This window comes from Canis lupus, chromosome 2, assembly GCF_011100685.1.
Source record: "Canis lupus familiaris isolate Mischka breed German Shepherd chromosome 2, alternate assembly UU_Cfam_GSD_1.0, whole genome shotgun sequence".
Lineage (NCBI taxonomy): Eukaryota > Metazoa > Chordata > Mammalia > Carnivora > Canidae > Canis > Canis lupus.
Genome location: NC_049223.1, coordinates 17379382 through 17399394, shown reverse-complemented (window position 1 = coordinate 17399394; position 20013 = coordinate 17379382). Strand labels below are relative to the sequence as shown.

General features: G+C 35.9%; 1 protein-coding gene across 5 annotated transcripts in view; it reads left to right on the top strand.

The window, feature by feature from the left end:
* The window catches only part of ARL5B (ADP ribosylation factor like GTPase 5B), a 35824-nt gene extending 23641 nt beyond the window's left edge, over positions 1-12183 (top strand). For all 5 annotated transcript variants that reach the window (XM_038529961.1, XM_038529962.1, XM_038529960.1 and 2 more), the window contains exons 4-6: positions 1951-2034; positions 3900-4051; positions 5739-12183. In XM_038529961.1, coding sequence (XP_038385889.1) covers positions 1951-2034; positions 3900-4051; positions 5739-5787 — 285 coding nt within the window. In that variant the 3' untranslated portion in view covers positions 5788-12183. The remainder of the gene's footprint in view (positions 1-1950; positions 2035-3899; positions 4052-5738) is intronic.
* Positions 12184-20013: the final 7830 nt, after the last annotated feature.

Below are 20013 nucleotides of genomic sequence, written 5' to 3'. Positions count from 1 at the left end.
AAGGGAAAATACATTTACAGCACTGACTGCATAGTTAAAAAAAAATCACATTTAAGGGGACCTGCTCAGCTCAAAGCAGAGCTGATCACCTGTATTTAAACAGCACAGCCTTTGCAAAACTCGCAAGTACTGCAGGTGTGAGACAGAAGAGCCATCAGTTCTGATGAGTAGGTTAGAGTTGATTCTCGCTGATCAACATATTTATAGCGTTGCAAAATGGTAGTGAGGTTGCAGAAACTCAAGAAGACTTAGCATGGGTCCAAAAAGAAATATGTTATTAATGACCCCATTTGCATGAACTTTTTCTTTTTTTAATAAGCTCTTTTATAAGAATTTCAAAATTGCTACAAAGACCCTTTGGCCTTTACTGCAGGATCCCAGCACAGCACCTGGCATCTGCAAATCTTAGTGCCACGTAGGGAATCTGGTCTCTGTGGTATTTCCCTGATGGTTTTTGCACCCTCATCAGCTTCTTAAATTCCTTATCCTGACGAGTCCTCCAGAAGCCTAAGGTCTCCATTGTAATGCAGGGAGTTGAGCTGCTGGTGAATTCCTGACACACTCCTCTCATCAGAGTCACTTACCTTTATTCTGTCCCTGATACTTTGCCGGTTTCTTCCATTTCTTTCTTCCAGTCTCTTCTCTTTTATCCCCTTTGAACAAGCCCTGCCCAGTTTATATGCAGATCACTCTAGTTATCTCTTTGTCTAGTTGTAAGGTCTTCTGAACAATCTGCTGTCACCCTCCCTCTATTGATTCTTTTTTTTTTTTTTTTAAAGATTTTATTTATTCATGAGAGACACACACACACACAGAGAGAGAGAGAGAGGGAGGCAGAGACACAGGCAGAGGGAGAAGCAGGCTCCATGCAGGGAGCCCCGACGTGGGATCCATGTGTACTTGATCCCGGGTCTCCAGGATCACACCCTGGGCTGAAGGCGGCGCTAAACCACCGAGCCACCAGAGCTGCCCTCTCTATTGATTCTTCATCACTGTTATAACGTTCAGCATCTCTTAATCTCACTTTTTCTTCTAAAATACTAATGTAGGGGCCCTTTGCACTGTATCTTCTTACTTTCCTTACCAAAGATCTTTTTATTTTTAATGTATAAGACCCATCTTTTACATACACACCTTTATCAACAGCTTCCTCTAATCCTGTTGATGTCTCTGCTTTAACTCCATCTGCATCCCCTCTAGTGCGTTAATTCCTAAGTAGGGGATCCCTTGGTGGCGCAGCGGTTTGGCGCCTGCCTTTGGCCCAGGGCGCGATCCTGGAGACGCGGGATCGAATCCCACATCGGGCTCCCGGTGCATGGAGCCTGCTCCTCCCTCTGCCTGTGTCTCTGCCTCTCTCTCTCTCTCTCTGTGTGACTATCATAAAAAAAAAAAAAAAAATTAAAAAAAAATTTCCTAAGTAGGCATGTTTCTATTTAGCACATTTTATCTAGGGCTTTTATTGTTGGTTTTGTTATGTTAAAATGTCTTGTTCATTAGTTGGGGTTTTTTTTTTTTTAATGTGTTTCTCTTTTTCAGGCTAACTTGTGTGCTCCTTTTTATTAGGCAAGAGATTGTGAAACATAAATAATTACTGATTGCTTATGTGAGCAATTATAGAGTACTTTCAAGTTTTAGTGAAAGTTACTTAAATTACTGTGACTTTCTCTTCGAAAATTATTACCTGTTTAAAAATAAATCTTAGTGTACAGAGTATTATGTATGAAGACATAACCTTTTTAAAATAAACTATGGGCATAATTTTTATCTGTTGAAATTATGAGTCATTAACATTTGGATTTTACAGTATAATTTAAACTATGATGAAAAAGCAGTAAACCATTTTATGGTAATGATGTCATGTAAAGAAAGTATTCTCACTTTCTTTGAGAGTAGTTTTACAGAAAACTTCAAGATTTCATTCAATTTTCTTTCTTTTTAATTTTCTTCTAGTTCATCATTCTTGTTGTTGATAGCATTGACAGGGAACGACTAGCCATTACAAAAGAAGAATTGTACAGAATGTTGGCTCATGAGGTAAATTTTTAAAGCAAATGTAAACCATGGAGTAAGGTATCTGTATAATGGTTGTGATTTTCTACAAAGATTATGGGCTTTGCTGTTGGTTATTGCATCATTAACAAAATTTTATATTTTGATGAAAGTCTTAAAGTTTCATTACATTTTCAAACTTGAAGAAGCTCAACACATTAATTTGTAGACTATTACTGTTATTGGCACGACTTTTCAAAGTTAAAACCACTTATTCATGCCTTAAAGAGTCTGATAAAGCAAGAAAAAGGAAAACTTAAGTTTTCGGTTTAACTGAAAATTCTTTATTTTTAAAAATTTTTAAAGATTTTATTTATTTACTAGAGACACAGAGAGAGAGGCAGAGACACAGGCAGAGGGAGAAGCAGGCTCCATGCGGGGAGCCCGATGTGGGCAATCCTGGGTCTCCAGGATCATGCCCTGGGCTGAAGGTGGCGCTAAACTGCTGAGCCACCCAGGCTGCCCCTATAACTGAAAATTCTTCAGTGAATGATCTGAGATCACTTAATTCTATTTCAGATGCACAAAAGACTTAGATAATAAAACACACTTGTCCACCCACCATTCAGTGTAAGATATTAAATATCCTATGTGACCTTCCCAATCCCATTTCCTTCCTTTCTTTCAAAGAATTCTGAAAGAATTACATTATCCTAAAAGTGTTGATTACTAAACCTATGTATATTTTTGATACTTTCTCTACTTTTTTGTCAGTTGACAAAATATTATGTTCATAAACTCTTATATAATGATACAGATTTTTTTTTTTCCCGGTAACTCAGTTTTGGTGTTTTTTGTTTTTTGTTTTGTTTTGTTTAGCATAACATTATGATTATCCACGTCAGTACATACAACTTTAGTTCATTCCTTTAAAAAAACCATCTAGTGTTCTATTGTATAAATATACCACAGTTGATTTGTTCTTTTTTTAATCTGTTCTTTTTAATCTTTTTAATTTTTTAATTTTTATAATAAATTTTATTAATAATTTAATAAAAATTAATAATTTTTAAAATTTTAATAATCTTTTTAATTTTTTTAATCTGACGTTTAGGTTATTTCTAGTATTTTGATCGTATGAACAGTTCTGTGGTGAATATTAATGAATGCTGTTAGTTTACACCAATATTAATGAGTAAAATAAATATTCCTCATCCTCACCCTCAGTCCTCTTTTTTAAATTTGGAGAAATTCTGTAGTATTTGGTAACATAATACCATATTTTCCCGTCAGAGTATTGCTCCTATAGTTTTAAATCAGTGTTTAAGATGCATGTTTATTTTAGTTTGACCCCTTTGGCCCAAAAGTATAAAAAAAACTTTTGATAATCTGGCTTATGTTAGTAAGGCCATTTTGTTAGAGTTAATCATGAAGTCATTATTATTTGAGAAAATTTATTTTCATTTCAATATAATTTTTATTTATTATTTTTATAGATTTTATTTGAGAGAGAAAACAAGTGGGGAGGAGAGGCAAAGGGAGGAGAAGAAAGCAGGGAGCCCCACATGGGGCTCAGTCCTAGGACCCCAGGATCATGACTTGAGCCAAAAGCAGACACTTAACCAACTGAGCCATCAAGGAACCCCCCCCCCCTTTTTTTTAAATAAGCTCTAGGCTCAACATGGGGCTTGAACTCAGAACCCTGTGATCAAGAGTTGTGTATTCTACGAACTGAGCCAGCCAGGCATCTCTCAAAAAAAAATTTTAACTAAATATTACTGCCTAATCATTTTAAAGTAGAGGGATTTCAGTGTAACTGTCCAGTTGAGCATATCTGACCTTTTTTGCTTGATTAGTTTAATTTGGATTGTGATATTTCATGTATTAGAAATATTTCATATTGATTGCAGGATTTACGGAAGGCTGCAGTCCTAATCTTTGCAAATAAACAGGATATGAAAGGGTGCATGACAGCAGCTGAAATCTCTAAATACCTCACCCTTAGTTCAATTAAGGATCATCCGTGGCACATTCAGTCCTGCTGTGCTTTAACAGGAGAAGGGTAAGTGCTACATGATATGAGGGGAAGTATGACTTCAAATTTCTGTCAACTTTTCTTTGATCCTGTTCCCTTTTTTGCTCTTAAAGATAGTTTTTTTTGTATTTCAGTTTTATAAGGTAGAAATAATTTTAGTCTGTTACTGTTAAATTACAGCTCAGCAGAGTAACACACATTTTTTGGTAACTTTTAATGTAAACAAAATGTTTTACCAGAAAAAGTCAATAACAAATGTTTGGATTAAGTTGTCACAATTTTATTTATTTATTTTTATTTTATTTTATTTATTTTTAATTTTTATTTATTTATGATAGTCACAGAGAGAGCGAGAGAGAGAGGCAGAGACACAGGCAGAGGGAGAAGCAGGCTCCATGCACCGGGAGCCCGATGTGGGATTCCATCCTGGGTCTGCAGGATCGCGCCCTGGGCCAAAGGCAGACGCCAAACCGCTGCGCCACCCAGGGATCATTCATTCATTCATTCATTCATTCATTTATTTATTTATTTATGAATGATTGTACTTATTCATTCACAAGAGACACAGGCAGAGGGAGGAGAAGTAGGCTCCATGCAAGGAGCCCCATGTGGGACTCAGTACCGGGAATCCAGGATCACACCCTGAGCCAAAGGCAGACACTCAACCGCTGAGCTACCCAGGCATCCCACAATCCAGATTTTTAGTTGCTGTTCATTTCTTGCTTTTGTCCTTACTAACTGGGGGAAAAACTATAATGTTGCCTGAATTAAAGTGGATGCTTCAAAGAAATTTCACATTTTCGGTAAAGGCTTAATTAAGCATGAGCTTTCAACTTTTCACAAGAGTACATCTCCTTTCTTATCAAGAGTCCTTTCACGGGATATACTTTGTGAGAGTCAACATTTGAGACAAATGCTTCCTTTTTTTTTTTTTTTTTTTTTTTTTTAAAGATTTTATTTATTTATTCATGAGAGAGGCAGAGACATAGGGAAGCAGGCTCCATGCGAGGAGCCCAATGCGGGACTCAATCCCGGGACTCTAGGATCAGGCCCTGGGCCAAAGGCAGGCATTAAACCACTGAGCCATCCAGGGATCCCGAGACAAATGCTTCCTAATAGTGTATTCTTCTTTCCTAAGAACTTAAGTTTGGATAGAGTAGGCTAAAGAGAACCTCGTGTGTTATATGTGACTTATCTAGTCGATTTCCAGGAGTTTATTTATCCTCTAATCAACTTGACCTTCTTAGTTATGCTATTAGAAATAGCTTATTAGTAATAGCCTATTAGTAATATGATGGCTGGATGTAGATTTTTTTTTTTTTTTTTTTTTTTTTACCTATCCTTAAGGATTCCATTCTGTAGAATTTCAGAGGGTATGAAGTTCCTATTGCCTTTCTATACTGGCTTCAGTTTTAACCTTAAAGGAAGGCGGAAGGGAAGTATTTGCAATCTTGCTGGTAAAACTGCCAAAGTGGTTATCTTCAAGATGAGACTGAAACCATTGCCCAGTTACTCAGCTAATCTGATTAACATCTCTTGTCTAAGTGAATCATCCTCTTCAAAATTCCACTTCTTGTAGCATTACCTACATATTTCACTTACCTGTATAAATAATTATCGTAATACCGACTTTTGGGTAAGACTTAAAAAATAGTAAGTATGCTTTCAATGATAAATACTTCCATTTTGAAAATACTTCTATCTTTTGTTTCAGATTATGCCAAGGTCTAGAGTGGATGACCTCCCGAATTGGTGTGAGATAACTTTTTGCTTGAAAAGAGACTGCTCTATTTATTCTGTGACATGAACATTTTCCTAGTACCTTTGGCTGCTAAGGCAGCAGCATGTTTAATTTATAACAACACAAACCTCTATGAGCAACACTTGAATCAAGTGCAGCTGAACTGGAACATAAAAGATTTTTTTCTTAACTTTTTTTTAATGCACTAATCTTCAGTTGGATGAACATAATGTATAACTATGTTTTCAGCAACATAATTCTTCTGACTGCTGATCTAATTATTCAATGACTGCCTTGTAAGAAATGTTTGTCATATGTTTAATGTTTTCTGAAGTATTGTAATAACTTTAATGACCAACTTCTTTCATTTCTTGACCACCCCCTTTCCCTACCAGATAATTACTGGCTTGACAGAGTAGTAGTGGAAATCATCGGGTACTGCTTGCAAACTTAACCAGCACTAAATATTTGCTCCCTCTTCAGACCACTTGTCTTTTGGATAGAACTTATAAAGAAAAAAATCTGCCCAAAAGATACATATATATATACATAAGGAAGATTAACCATCTATGAGAACTGCCCTTAAGTTAATTTCTCCCATATTATTACAGTCATGAAATAATTTTAAGTCACTATTAGCATGGAAATTAAGTAGGCTGTTTTATCTTAAAGAATTAAATTCACGTTTCTGCCTCCAACATGAGATTAGTTTTGATCAAACACTAACCAAGGAAAAATATATGAAAGCCCAACTTCAATAGTAATATTTTGGATAAATCTGATAAATCTGATACTTTTAAAATGTCACATTATTCAACACATACATTAACTATCAGAAATTATTGAAGCATACCAGCACTAATACCAAAACAAGACACTCAGCATATATTTTACTATCAATTATAAGCAACTTTATTATCAGCAAAAAGTTCAGCTATTCCATTTGCAAAGGAGAGCACATCTGCTTTCGGGAATAGCTAAAGCAGAAGTATAAACATTTCATTTCTTAAAATTTTGAAATTGTGTCTGAATTTGAATAGTGTTTCTACCACCAGCAGTATATTACTTAGAAAACCATATGGCTTTCCTTAAATCTATCTGAGGTTATAGTGTGATAAGTTTAAAACAGTTGCCATCTTTCTAGAACATGATGTTCTAAAGTCTTTTGCTGGGTTACAGGACACTGCTGAGTTTAATCCAAGCTTTTACAGTATTACTAGGAGACTGAATGTTAACACTAACATCTTGAAAAATAAGAAAAAGTCATAATCTATCAAAAGTTTACTACATATCATTAAAAGTTTTCAAGGCAGTTGTCTAATATGAACAGTACTCTAAATAGTGCATTGTTAAGAGGGAGGACAAGTATTATATTTTTGATCCTCTATTTCAAGTGTGATTTTGCCATAACGAAAGCTATAAAATGCATAGAGAATAATACTTCATTTTTGCAGTATTTTTTTAAATTTGGGTCAAAAATAGGAATCAGTGTTCTTAAGAGTATCTAAAATACCTGTTCAGAAGTGGTATTTTAATTTTAATATTTTTTATTGTAAATTGGTTTTACTTTTGCTCTGTTTTCAAGTATACTTGATTTATTATATTTAGTCTAATTTAGTTGAATGTGGTAATATTTTCTTTCTATTTAGTGGTAGCACACCCCAGAACTGAAAAATGGCCAGAGAAAAGCTTTCTGGACTTTGGGAACTAGTGGTTTATTAACCTTGTTTTGAACCTTTTTTTTAGTGATTCTGTACCAGGTAGAGGGTAAATTTTGTTTTTAATAAAATCCATAGTCTAGAACATGAGAGAAGAGCAAACGTAAATCAATATGGATGCTTTGTGGTATGTGTTTGGGGACCGAGCAGGAGGAATTATGAAGGTACCATTTACCTAAAGCACACTTTGCCAGATTTCTATCTTGGTCATAGAGTTTAGCCATAACTACTGAGAATAATTCTCTTCATCCTGAGAAAATATACTTAATACTCCTGTATCCATTCTTATTATGAAATGTATCTTTTATCTAATAAGATTGGCTGGCTCAATTTTCTTCTATCAAATTATGCAGTTATTTTTTATATTACCACATCAGCATTATATTAAAAGTGTTTTTAATGGTTGTATTTTGTCAGACAACTACTAGTATAGATTCAAGTTTGCTATTTAATTTTTTAAAATACAATTTATTTTCTAAATTTTTTTAAAAAGCATTTTGTTAGTTTGGAATTAGAAATGATTTATGTTAGCGGTGTTGAAAATGAAATCGATATCCCACTAGTTTTTGTGGCAATAATTGGGAAAGTTCAAATAGAAATTCATGTTAAGACTTTTAAAAAGTGTTTTTATAGGTTTTCATTAATATTTTCCTGTTACAGTGATATGAAAACTGATTATCCTTTACTCCAAGAGAATGTTTTATTTGACCCAAGCAAGTATGTAATACTAAAGGATTGATTCTGACATTCATTGTCAATCAACTGTAAGATACTGTCTGGTGAAAAATGTAAATTTGTAATTAGTGCCTTTCTACACATTTTGAGATGAGTTCTCAATTTTGTACTATACCTGTTCTATAGAGGTCAGATTAGCAGCTGAGTAACAAGACAATTAAATAATTCGAAATTCACCCTCCCCACCACCCTTTCAGTTGCCTAGCAAAGTTTCTAGTAAGTAGTGGAAAGCAAGGGACCCACCTACATTACTTTTTGGAGATTATTTTAGATTTTACTTTTATTTGAAAGATGAAGAAAGTTTAACAAATCTTTTAATATTTTATTAGAACTGAAATGTAACTGCCACCCAAACATGGCATTTTTCTTCATTTTGAGCATGTTGAATTCTTCATATTTAAACCCACTGTTCTTATTGCAGCCCATTTGGGAATTCTTAGAATTAACAGGTTCTTTTACATGGAAATATACTATATAATGTGTACTGTTAGTGTAATTTAACTCCTTAAAATCTGAAATAATATATGTATAATCTATTGGAAAACTGATAGTTTTAAATACATAATTTTTGCTTTTAGGTTCTGTTAGGTGTGCTTAAAGGTATAATTTTATTCTATATTAGAGGAAAGAGAATAAATTCAAGTTTTATTGTTAAAAATGATTTTTAAATGGGCACTATCCTTTGAGCCAAAGTCATTTTGATTAAGCATAAATTAACTTTTATTTTCTATAGCATAAAGAAGATATTTTCCTATGGAAACAGTGAGTGATGCAGGCAGTGCTGTAAAAATTCTCTGAAGAGCTATGGGGAATCAACAAAGCAAAGTAAATTTTAAAGAAAACAATAAATCTTTATATTTTTAAAAATCTTTTTGGTGTATCTTAGGACAGATTAGAAATGGAATTGTTTGTGACTATATCACTCATTTAATTCTTGACTATGTAAAACTATATCAGTAGAAAATGTAGTGGTATTATGCCTTTGGATAGGTAAATTCCATTGACATTCATCTTTGAAGACCAACTTCATGAGTCTAAACTTTTCATCTATGGCTTTGGATCCAAAATCTTTCATTTCCAGTTCAATTCTAAAGGATCTTTTCATATTTTGTTGGGATAAAGTCACTTCGAAATGCAGTCTGGTAACTTGTATTTGGTAGAACATTGTGCTGGCTGTCTTAAAGAAGTGGATTTGAATCTTAATATGGCCATTACTTATCTAGTTGACCTTAGACAGTTACTGTTCATGGCCTTTGTTTTCCCCATACTGAGAAACTTAGGCCAGCCAGAGCTCCATCATATCTTTTGGTTTTAAAATCCTGAACACTACATTAAATCAAGAAAAGCTAAAAATACTAGGAAAGGACATGTAATATGAAATTAAATTCACTTTTATCTGTTCTTTGATATCCATTTCATTATCATTTTGGTTAGTTGATGAATACAATCAGATAAGGAAACAAAGTATCAACTAGTAACTGCTACTTAGCTTCAATTGAGCTAAGAGCTAATGACAATGCAGAAAATAAGCCATATTACTAAGAAAATGATTGAAAGCTGCTGAAAAAACACCAGTGTTGTGTTTAAAATACTCTTTTCTAGAGAATATCTTGTTTCCTGGCTTTTACAAATTAGAAGTGGTCAGTTCATAGTATATTGGCTTTATTATTATTATTATTATTATTAATAAATTTATTTTTTATTGGTGTTCAATTTGAGTATATTGGCTTTCGATGCTACCCCAAACTCCAATTCTGTTGGACTTTCCAGTATTGAAATGACAGCGCAGCCAGGCTGTCACTATTTTACAAATGTCTAATTTTGAGAATAGTTTACATTCAAGGTTAGTTCCTTCAGTAATATTTCATCCTTACTCATTTAGCATTATTGTGAAGGCTGAAATCCAAGTCAGGTTCCCCAAAAGCATTTTTTTTAAGAGTTCTAGGTGGCCAAAATTGAATAGAAAAGGTCTATTTAAAAAAAAAAAAAAATCAACTCCATTTTAAAGTAGAAAAGATAGTGTGTTCAGCACATCCTAAATCAGTTTTAAATGCATATGATTGGGTAAAATTTGGGGAGAAGGTTAATTTCGAGGTATAGAGTCCTACTAGAAATGAATGTCAAAACAGTTGATTTAGTAAAGATAAACATGATGTAGAAAAATCTTCAGAAGGATATGAAGTAATAGAATATGTGAATGAAAACAGTGAGTATCCTCATTAAAGGCACTTAAAGTTACTAAGAAGAAAGTACAGTCTTACTGTAGTAGATATCTTACTTTTAAAGTGGCCAAAGGACCAAAGACTGATCAGGTTTTTTAGAATTTGTTAGTGTTGTCAGTCACATCTTTTTAATTAAACTGGTCATCTACATTGTCTCCTAGAAATGGAGAAATAAAATGTGCAATGCATATCTTTTGGAATAGATAACAAAGTTCTAGAAGAGTGGCAATGTTCTCTTGAACAAACTTGTAAAATTTCAATTAAAATGTTACCTCATTTTTCAATCCATAGGTGCTTTGCTCAAGCTTGTGGGATTTGCATCCATAAATACCCCCTTCACCCAAACTGTATTTGAAATATGCAAAATTCGCAACCAAGGGATAGCATTCCTTGGAGATTCTGTTTCATTTTATTCTTGTTTGCCACCAGCAGGACTAACCTGGTATAGCAGATTCACATACTGTCTTCATTAAAGCACACAGGCAAGTGCTCAGTCAGTACTTACTTAGTTTCATTAAAACCAAATCAGGGCAAGAGAAAACCCCAAAATTTGATTGATTATATTAACTGTGACTATATTTCATTCCATGTTGGGAAGATATCAAATGTTTCTCATCTGATCTTGGTTGTGTATGATTTATTTGCATATGTTGGCCCTATTTACAAGAGACTCTTAAACATTTTAATTCTTCTTATATTTTCCCTCAGGAAGTTCAGGGACTGGACAAGCCCCTCTTTTGTTCTCTTGGAGTAAACTGTTCAGTGTAGTTACGAAATTTTTAATTTCAATTTAAAAAAGTTTAGCTGCTATTTCATCAAAAGTGTGCATTTATAAAATGATGGTTATGATTTTTTCCGATTGTGTAATAGTTTAAAATTTTACCCTATTTATTGCACAGAGCATGGTTTAAAAAAAAAAAAGACTAAAAGCAATTACAGCCTTGTCCCTGGATTTCTCCTAATCAGAATATAATGATTATAATCACACATTGCCATCTTTGTATAAATTGGTGCTTTAGAGCATTAAAGAGGAAACAGCAGGCCCTGTAAAATATACTTCTTGCCTCAGAATATAAAACTAAGTGTATTTATATTTATGTTCATTTCTTAAGGTTTAAATACAAACTCTTGTTATCCATCAAGTTTCAGGCTTTCTACAAAAACCATAACAATATCTTAGCTAATCAGCTTCATCAAAATAGATGGTGTCAATACGGGCAAAATTAGGAATTGGATCTCTCTGTGGGTCCCATGGTATTGCATAGAGGGGGGAAAAGAAGAATGTCTTTCACTCTACAAACTGCTTCTTAACCCCAACCAAGCAACTGAGATGTGTGCTATTGGTCTAATATATAGCATTAATAAAAGAGCAAACCAATAACTTAATGTGTTTACATCATCACTTCTTGAAAATGGATCAAAGCATGTTCTACTGAGGGTGGGACTGTTTAAAGATGTGTTTTAAATTTAATAGCTTCATTACTGTCATAAAATGCTTCTTTTATATGTTAAGTTTAGGTTGCTGGTACTCACAATTTTTTTTTATTTCTGCAATTATGTTTTAATGAGTTGCTTGCATGCCTACTCACCCAAGTGAAAAAGGATGCTGTTTGCTCTGGAATGTTCATCTTTTAGACAAGATTTGGCTCATTTACAATCATGGTGCAATACAGTGTAACATTCATTTGTTTTCAGTCAACAGTTTTATTTTTGTCATAATAAATAATTACTTTTCCAATATGACATGAACCCAGTGATTTCTTTTAAAGATAAAGGTCTGTTTTAACAGTCTTTTTGTTGCAAGTGATAGAAACCTACCTAAGCTAACAAAGCCATGGGAATTCATTACAGGGGTAAGGTCAAGTTGTGGGTGCTTAGGGAACCCAAGGTCAGCGATACAACTGGGTTTTTGGAACAGACCAGGACCAGAGACCCGGGCTCAGGGATAGCAAGGAGGAATCAGAAAGTTCTTTTTCTTACCCATCTCTTTTTCACCTGTTTCCTAGGAAGTCCACAGGGCAGATAATGTCCAAATCAAATAGCTCCTATAGTTTTATCTTTGTGCAAGTAAGAAGTCAGATCATCATTAGGTCCTAAGTTATGTTGTTGAAAACTGACCTCTGAGCTTTGGAGTCAAAAAAGAACATGAAGACAGAGTTTGGGACAAAGAGGAACAATAGTGATATAGGAAAAGGTGTCGGGGTTTGAAACCAATGGCCAACAAATAATTCTTGAGATGTCTTTGGTGCAAAAAGATGGTTTTATTAAAAAGCCTGGGGATAAGACCCAGGGCAGAAAGCTGCCCTTGGGGCATGAGGAGCGGCCCATTATATACTTTCAAGCTGGGAGCGGGGATTAGAGATAGTGTAAACCTCCCAGGTAGTTTGGAAACAAGGTTTCCAGGCTCCAGAGGGGGCTAGCTATCTTGAGGAAAATGCCTCTAGTACTGTTTAGTAAAAACAGTCATGAGACCCTTGAGACGTATATCGGTAGATCATATGCTTGGGGAGTGATTGCCAACATGTATCGTGGGGAAATAAAGGAAGTCTCCAGAGGAACGTTTATATGTTAAAGTAGACTCCAAGGAGAGATCAAGCTAATAAAGTGGCCTCTTGATCCTAGCAAAGTATCAACATCAACATCGAGGCAGCTGAGTCCCTAGAAGAATGTCACTCTGCATGCCTCAAGGACTTGTCCAAGGAAACCTGCCGGTTCCCCACATCAAATAGCTTTATTGCTTCCCTGGGCAGAGGAGGCCTGCCAGAAGGAAGGGTCTGGGGGCTGTGAGAGGGAAATACAGGATCCAGCCAGTTTCAGTTTCGGCAGGAGTTGTGTCCCTGTTGCCAGGCTTGTTGGTCATGTGTTCAGAGCGGCATGGGGTTCCTGAAATAAAAGACCCAGAGGGGAGGAGGGGAGGTGTGCGGAAGAGGGAAAATTTACTTAGTTGAAAATCGAGCCTTGCAAAGAAAGGCATCAATACATTTTGATTGTTGTTCAGCTTTCTGCTTTTAATTGGTTTCAATTACAGTTTCATATTCCCCACTTACATTGTTCTTTTCCCTGCCGTGGGTCAGTTTCTCTTTTGGGTCCGAACAACTGTGGCCCTGCAGAAGGTCCACTGACCAGAGAAGGGGAATCCCTGGGCTGAGGACAGCAATCCAAGAGGCTGTGTGTGGTATGAAAAGAAAGATATCTGGTCTTTGGACCCTGGTCCTGAGACAAAGCTCCTCAAACCCTTGGAATTTCCTGGATGATTTGAGTGTTTTTTGTCATTCATGAGAAAGCTCTTTTGAGCTTACAGTAAATGAGGTGACTCAGGGTGGACCTATTATATATAGGCTCAGAGTGGAACTGGTCACCAGGAATACCAAATGGTTAGAAGATGGGAGCTTTCAGCTCTGCTTACCAGCCTCTGGAAGAGGAAGATGGAGGGGTGCTGCTGACGAAGCTCTGTGAAAGCTTTTTTTTTTTTTTTTTTTTTTTTAAGATTTTTCTTTTTAAAGTAATCTCTACCTTGAGCATGGGCTCAAACTCACAACCCTGAGATCAAGTGTGGCATGCTCCACCAGCTGAGCCAGCCAGGCTCCCCTCTGAAAATTCTTGAACAAGATTGATAAGCTTCCCAATTAGTGAAAATATCTATATGCTGGGATGGTGATACACCCCAGTTCCATGGGAGCCCTTTCAGACTGTCCCCTCTGTACCTCTTCATCTGGTTGTTCTATATCCTTTATAGTAAACTGGTAAATATAAATAAATGTGGAGTTCTGTGGGCCACTCTGGCAGATTAATCAAACCCAAGAAAGGGATTGCAGGAACCTTCCAACTAGAGCCAGTCATAGACGAGGTGACAGTCCGGACATGGCATCTAAAGCAGGAGGGAAAAGTGCAGTTTTTTTTTAAACTATTTTTTAAATTTTTATTTATTTATGATAGTCACACACAGAGAGAGGCAAGAGGGAGAAGCAGGCTCCATGCACCCGGGAGCCTGACGTGGGATTCTATCCCGGGTCTCTAGGATCGCGCTCTGGGCTGAAGGCAGGCACCAAACCGCTGCACCACCCAGGGATCCCGAAAAGTGCAGTTTTGTGTGAGTGAGCCTCTCATCTGTGGGGCCTGCCCCGTCTCCAAGTGCATAATGTCAGAATTGAGCTAAGTTGTCAAACACCTAGTCTGTGTATGCTGAGAATTGGAGAATTGGTAGTATTGGAAAAACACACTGGAGTATCTCCTCCACTGTGAGGTGTATCTGAGATCTTCTACACATTGTGTATTCTTAAATGGTGTTCTTAAAAAAAAAAAGTTGACATAAAATCTAATATTGGATAAGATCATAAATTTTCATTATATTAATTAGATTCCTCAAAAGTAGTGACTTAACTCCCTCCGTTTCTCAAAGACCTCTTTGAGAATGTGATGAAAGATAGCTACACAAAAATTACACATAGATACTGATGTGAAATCTTGGGATCTGGGAGCAAACGGCCAAGAAAGAATTTTTGAGACGTCTTCAGTGCAAAAAGTTTTATTAAAGCATGGGGACAGGACCCTTGGGCAGAAGGAGCTGCACTGGGGTTGTGAGGAGTGACCAATTCTATACTTTCAAGTTGCGGGGGAGGGGGTTAGGGGTAGCGTACATAAGTCTCTAAGGAATTTAGAAGCCAGGTTTGCAGGATCTTGAGGGGTTATTTACTACTGTCTAGTAAAACTTTAGTCATGAGACCCTTCAGATGTACATCAGTGGGCCATATGCTTGGAGGATGATTGCCAACATAGATGGTGGGGAGAGGGGAGGTAGAGATAAAGGAAATTTCCAAAGGGATTTTTTCTATGTTAAAGAAGACAGCATCCTGGAGGTCAGGCTAATGTCAAGCTAAGGTTGCCTTTTGCCTTTAGCAAAGTATTAGCATAGAACCAGTTGAGTTCCTGGAGGTAGGTCACCCTGCCTATCTTAAATACTTGTCAACGTGCGGCAAAGGAAATTTAATTTTTCTTTTGCCTTTGTTCTCCACACACAAAGTTACAAATTTTGTATAGGTTGGGAATGTCTAGTGCCTCAGTTTAAATAAGAGTTCACATAACTCCCTGTTAGGGGACATTCGCGTTGCTTCTAGTCTTTAGCTACAACAAATGAAGCTGTAAGACTGCTAGAACATTCATGTATAAGTCTCTGTGGAAACACTTGTTTTCATCTCTCTTTGGTAAGCCACAAAAACGAGGAATGGACTGGCAGGATCATATGGTAAGTAAGTGTACATTGAACTTTTCAGGAAACTGGCACATTTTTTTCAAAGTGATCCTCGCTTTGGTTACATTCCCACTCTTGGTATATGAGAGTCACAGTTCATTCATGCCAACAGTCGACCTGGTCACTGACTTTAGGCATTCTAAGTGTCTCACTGTGAGTTTAATTTGCATTTCCCTAATGACTACTGTTGAACATCGTTTCGTGTGCGTGTTTGCCATCCTTATATCTTGGCGAAGTGTTTGTTCAAATCTTCAATTTTTAATTGGATTTTCTTATGACTGAGTTTCAAGAGTTGTTTAACTTGCCTATAAGCCATTTATTAGATATGTTATTTAAAGTTGTCTCCCGGGCGCAGTGGCCCAGCGGTTTAGCGCCGCCTGCAGCCCAGAGCGTGATCCTGAAGACCCTGAATCGAGTCCCACATCAGGCTCTCTGTATGGTGCCTCCTCCTCCCTCTGCCTGTGTCTCTGCCTCTCTCTCTCTCTGTGTCTCTATGAATAAATAAATAAAAATCTTAAAAAAAATAAAGTTAAAAAATAAAGCTTGCCTTTTCATCCTCTTAACAGCGCCTTTTAAAAAACATTCTGAAAAAAAAATAAAAAAATAAAAAAAATAAAAATAAATAAATAAAAAACATTCTGTTTTTAATGCTATTCCTCATTTATAGATGGCCAAATACAGGGGCATCGATAAGAGAGTTCTGGCTAACCAGATGGTTAAATTGACTCACAATCCTCTGTAGCCTCCACATTTTAAGTGTTCTCTTAATATCTCATCCCTAACCTAAGCTTGCATGGAACATGCTTCATGGGGGTGGTGTTTTTTGTTTTTTTGTTTTCTAAACCAAAATGATGCCAAAGTGTATTTTTTCAAGTGTAAATCTCTCATATAACTATATAGTGAGCACTTGTCAAAGATTTAAGTCAGTAATTAAGGAAACAGAAGGCAACAAATCCGATTCAAGGGGTACACATCAGAAAAACTTACATTGTCTACATGTTTCCAGCTAACGTTATAGAGAATCTGGGTCCTAACTGATAGTAAATAGTAGACCAAACAGAGCTGCATCATCTTGTACAAAGTCATATTGTCCTTTGGCAGGACTTGGTACACAATGCCCTGGTAAGACTTTGAAAGGGCGTAGTAATCTTTCTGCCTTATTTCCAAATTTTGGATACATTTTTCAAGGCAGAAAATATGTTATTTTTCATTTCATCAAAACCTTGACCTATTGAAATATGGAATACAAGGTGGACTGCAGGGAGGAAAATTGGCCAACCAAGTGACAGACTTTTTTTTTTGGTGAAAAAGGGTGAAATCCAATATAAATATCCAACTAGTGCAAAACAGGCTCTCTGACTTGCCATCTCAAAACCAAGGATGGTTCAAATCAGACTAATTATGCAGACAGTTTCCTGCAGCCAGTAACTACAGGGAAAGCAAACTAGAATGCTCTCTGGGCAGTGGTTTGATAGCTACCCAGAACTTGCCCCATATGACTGTTGACTCAGAGCATGGCCACGAGCCAGCACAAGAGATTGTTTTGGTCTAAGACACCTTTAGCTCAGGAAAGGCAGAGGAAAAGATTGTCCTCAGAAGCCTTTACTAAGAATGCAGCCCTGTTGGCATCTTGATTTTAGACTATAGTTCCAGAATACATTTTTGTTATTTTAAGCCACTAAATCTGTGATAATTTATTACGGCAGCAGAAGGAAATTATTAGAGGATCATATGTGTTTTCCTAACTGTTAAAAATCAGTGAAAAATCAGCTGGAGAAAATCTAGTAGAGCCTTTTACTCGAGAGAAGCAGTCAATTTGTGTTTTTTGTTTTGTTTTGTTTTTGTTTTTTGTTTGTGTGTGTGTGTGTGTGTGTGTGGTTCTTCCAGACAGAAAAAAACTATTTAGGTATTAAATGAATTGAGCTTTATATGTTTTAAAACCTAATTTTTCCATACATTTTTGAGGCCAAATTTTTTTGTTTCAATTTTATTGAGACATAATTGACACACAGCACTGTGTAAGTTGAAGGTGTACAACCTAGTGGCCTGACTCACATTCGTTGCAAAATGATTACCATGATGCATTTAGTTAACGTCTGTCATCTCATACAGATATCAAAAAAGGGGGGGGGGATTTTTTTTCTTATGATAAGAACTTTTAGGATTTACTCTCTTAGCAGCTTTCAAATATACTGTTCAGCAGTTTAATTAACTATGGAAAACATGTTGTACATTAAATCCCTAGTACTTATTTATCTTGTACCTGGAAGTTTGTACCTTTTGAATTGCCTTCATAAATTCAATTTATAATCTTAAACTCAATGTATAAATAGCTATTAAATTTTTAATAGTTTTAAGAGTTGGTTTCAAGAAAACGGTTATTTAGTCCATTATTAAATGTAGTTAATTAGAGATGCCTGGGTGGCTCAGTTGGTTAAGCGGCTGACTTCTGCTCAGGTCATAATTCCAAGGTCCTGGGATGGAGCCCCTCCTGGCATCAGGCTCCCTGCTCAGTGAAGAGCCTGTTTCTCTCTCTCTCTCTCTCTCTCTCTCTGCCCCATCCCCCCCGCCCCTCCTGCTTTCTTTTTCTCTCTCAAATAAATATAAATAAATAAAATCTTTAAAAACACAGTTAATTAAATCATCTTAAACAATTTTAGTGTATCTAAAGATATAATTAAATATTCTAAATACCTAAAATCTAACTAAACCTTCCTCTATACTTAAATAATTCTAGTAAATCTAATAAATGTATTAAATGTAATAGATCTTCTCTTTCTTAAATATTCACACATAGCAAATTTTCCTATAACTTTTTAATTTAAAACCAAGTCTAAAATCAACTATTCATGTATTTTAAATTAGAACATAAGTTAGTGTGTTAGATTCTTTAATATGATGAATCTTAAATATTACCTGTATCCTTCATACTAGGATTAAAAGGTTTAAAAGATCCTTCTTTGTTTAAAAAGGACCTTTCCCACTGAGAAAAACAATTGTGTAGTCCTAAGCAAAGTTGACTTCTCTTCTTAGTGGGGGTGAGATTTTTCAGGAGATTTTGCGACTTGATGTTGTCATTATTCAAGAGGATTCTTCTGGCACAGAATACGATGTAAATTCTGTGATAGAGAATCCATCCTCCCAAATGAGGTTGATTATTCTGCATTTCTTTCTAATTAATGACCTTATTTTTTTGGTAGATGACATTGTATGTAACTTTAAGTCAGGAAATGTTATACTTGATAAGAATTATCTAATCTCTTTATTGCTTGATTCTATTCTGAATTATTTTCATATTCTATTAAAATTACAGCTGATTGAATTCTGCCCATTTAAAGAAAAAAAAATTGGGATTACTTCTGGCACTGGATCCAGTTGCTCAACCAACAGGAAATGGGAAGCCAATAGACAGTTATTGGGGAATTGGTAGATAGATGAGATATAAACCTCAGTATTTAAGAACCTGTTTGAGAGGATTAGATAACTGTCATGAGTTAAAATAATATCTACCATTTTGTGCATTCCACATGCCACGCCCTTTGCTAATCACTCTATTATTTTAGCTCATTTTGCTATAACAACCTTAGAAGGCAAAAGTATTTTATTCATATTACACAGTTAGGAAGCAGACTCTGAGGGGTAAGGTGACTTGCCCAAAGTCATAAGGTTAGTAAGTGGCACAACCAGGATTCAAAACAGGTATTTGTTATTCTAATGCTGTTAACTATCATGGAGAAAGTTCTAGAAGCTTCTGTGCTGGCTTTGTTTCCTCCTACTAACAGGATGAAAGGAAAATGGAAAAGTTCCCTACAAATATGCTTTTCCCGATAAGGAAGCACAGGCATAATGGAAGTCCCTTTATGGGGACTCTGGATTCTGAATAGAGTTTGGATTCTGAATGGAGGTCCTGTGCTCCGAAGAGGCAGACAGGGCTGGGAGAAGGATTCTCAATCTTAACTATATGCCTGACTGGACTACAGAAAGACTCTTCAAATTCCTCTGCTTAAAAATAAAACAGAAATAAAAGTAAAGAAAAACAATGGCTCTTTTTTTGAAACCTGTTCTTTTTTTTTTTTTTTTAATTTTTATTTATTTATGATAGTTACAGAGAGAGAGAGAGAGGCAGAGACACAGGCAGAGGGAGAAGCAGGCTCCATGCACCGGGAGCCCGATGTGGGATTCGATCCCGGGTCTCCAGAATCACACCCTGGGCCAAAGGCAGGCGCCAAACCGCTGCGCCACCCATGGATCCCTTGAAACCTGTTCTTTTTTGTTCCTTCCTCATCGGCATTATAATTTCCTTGTTTTTGTGAATTTGTAACTTA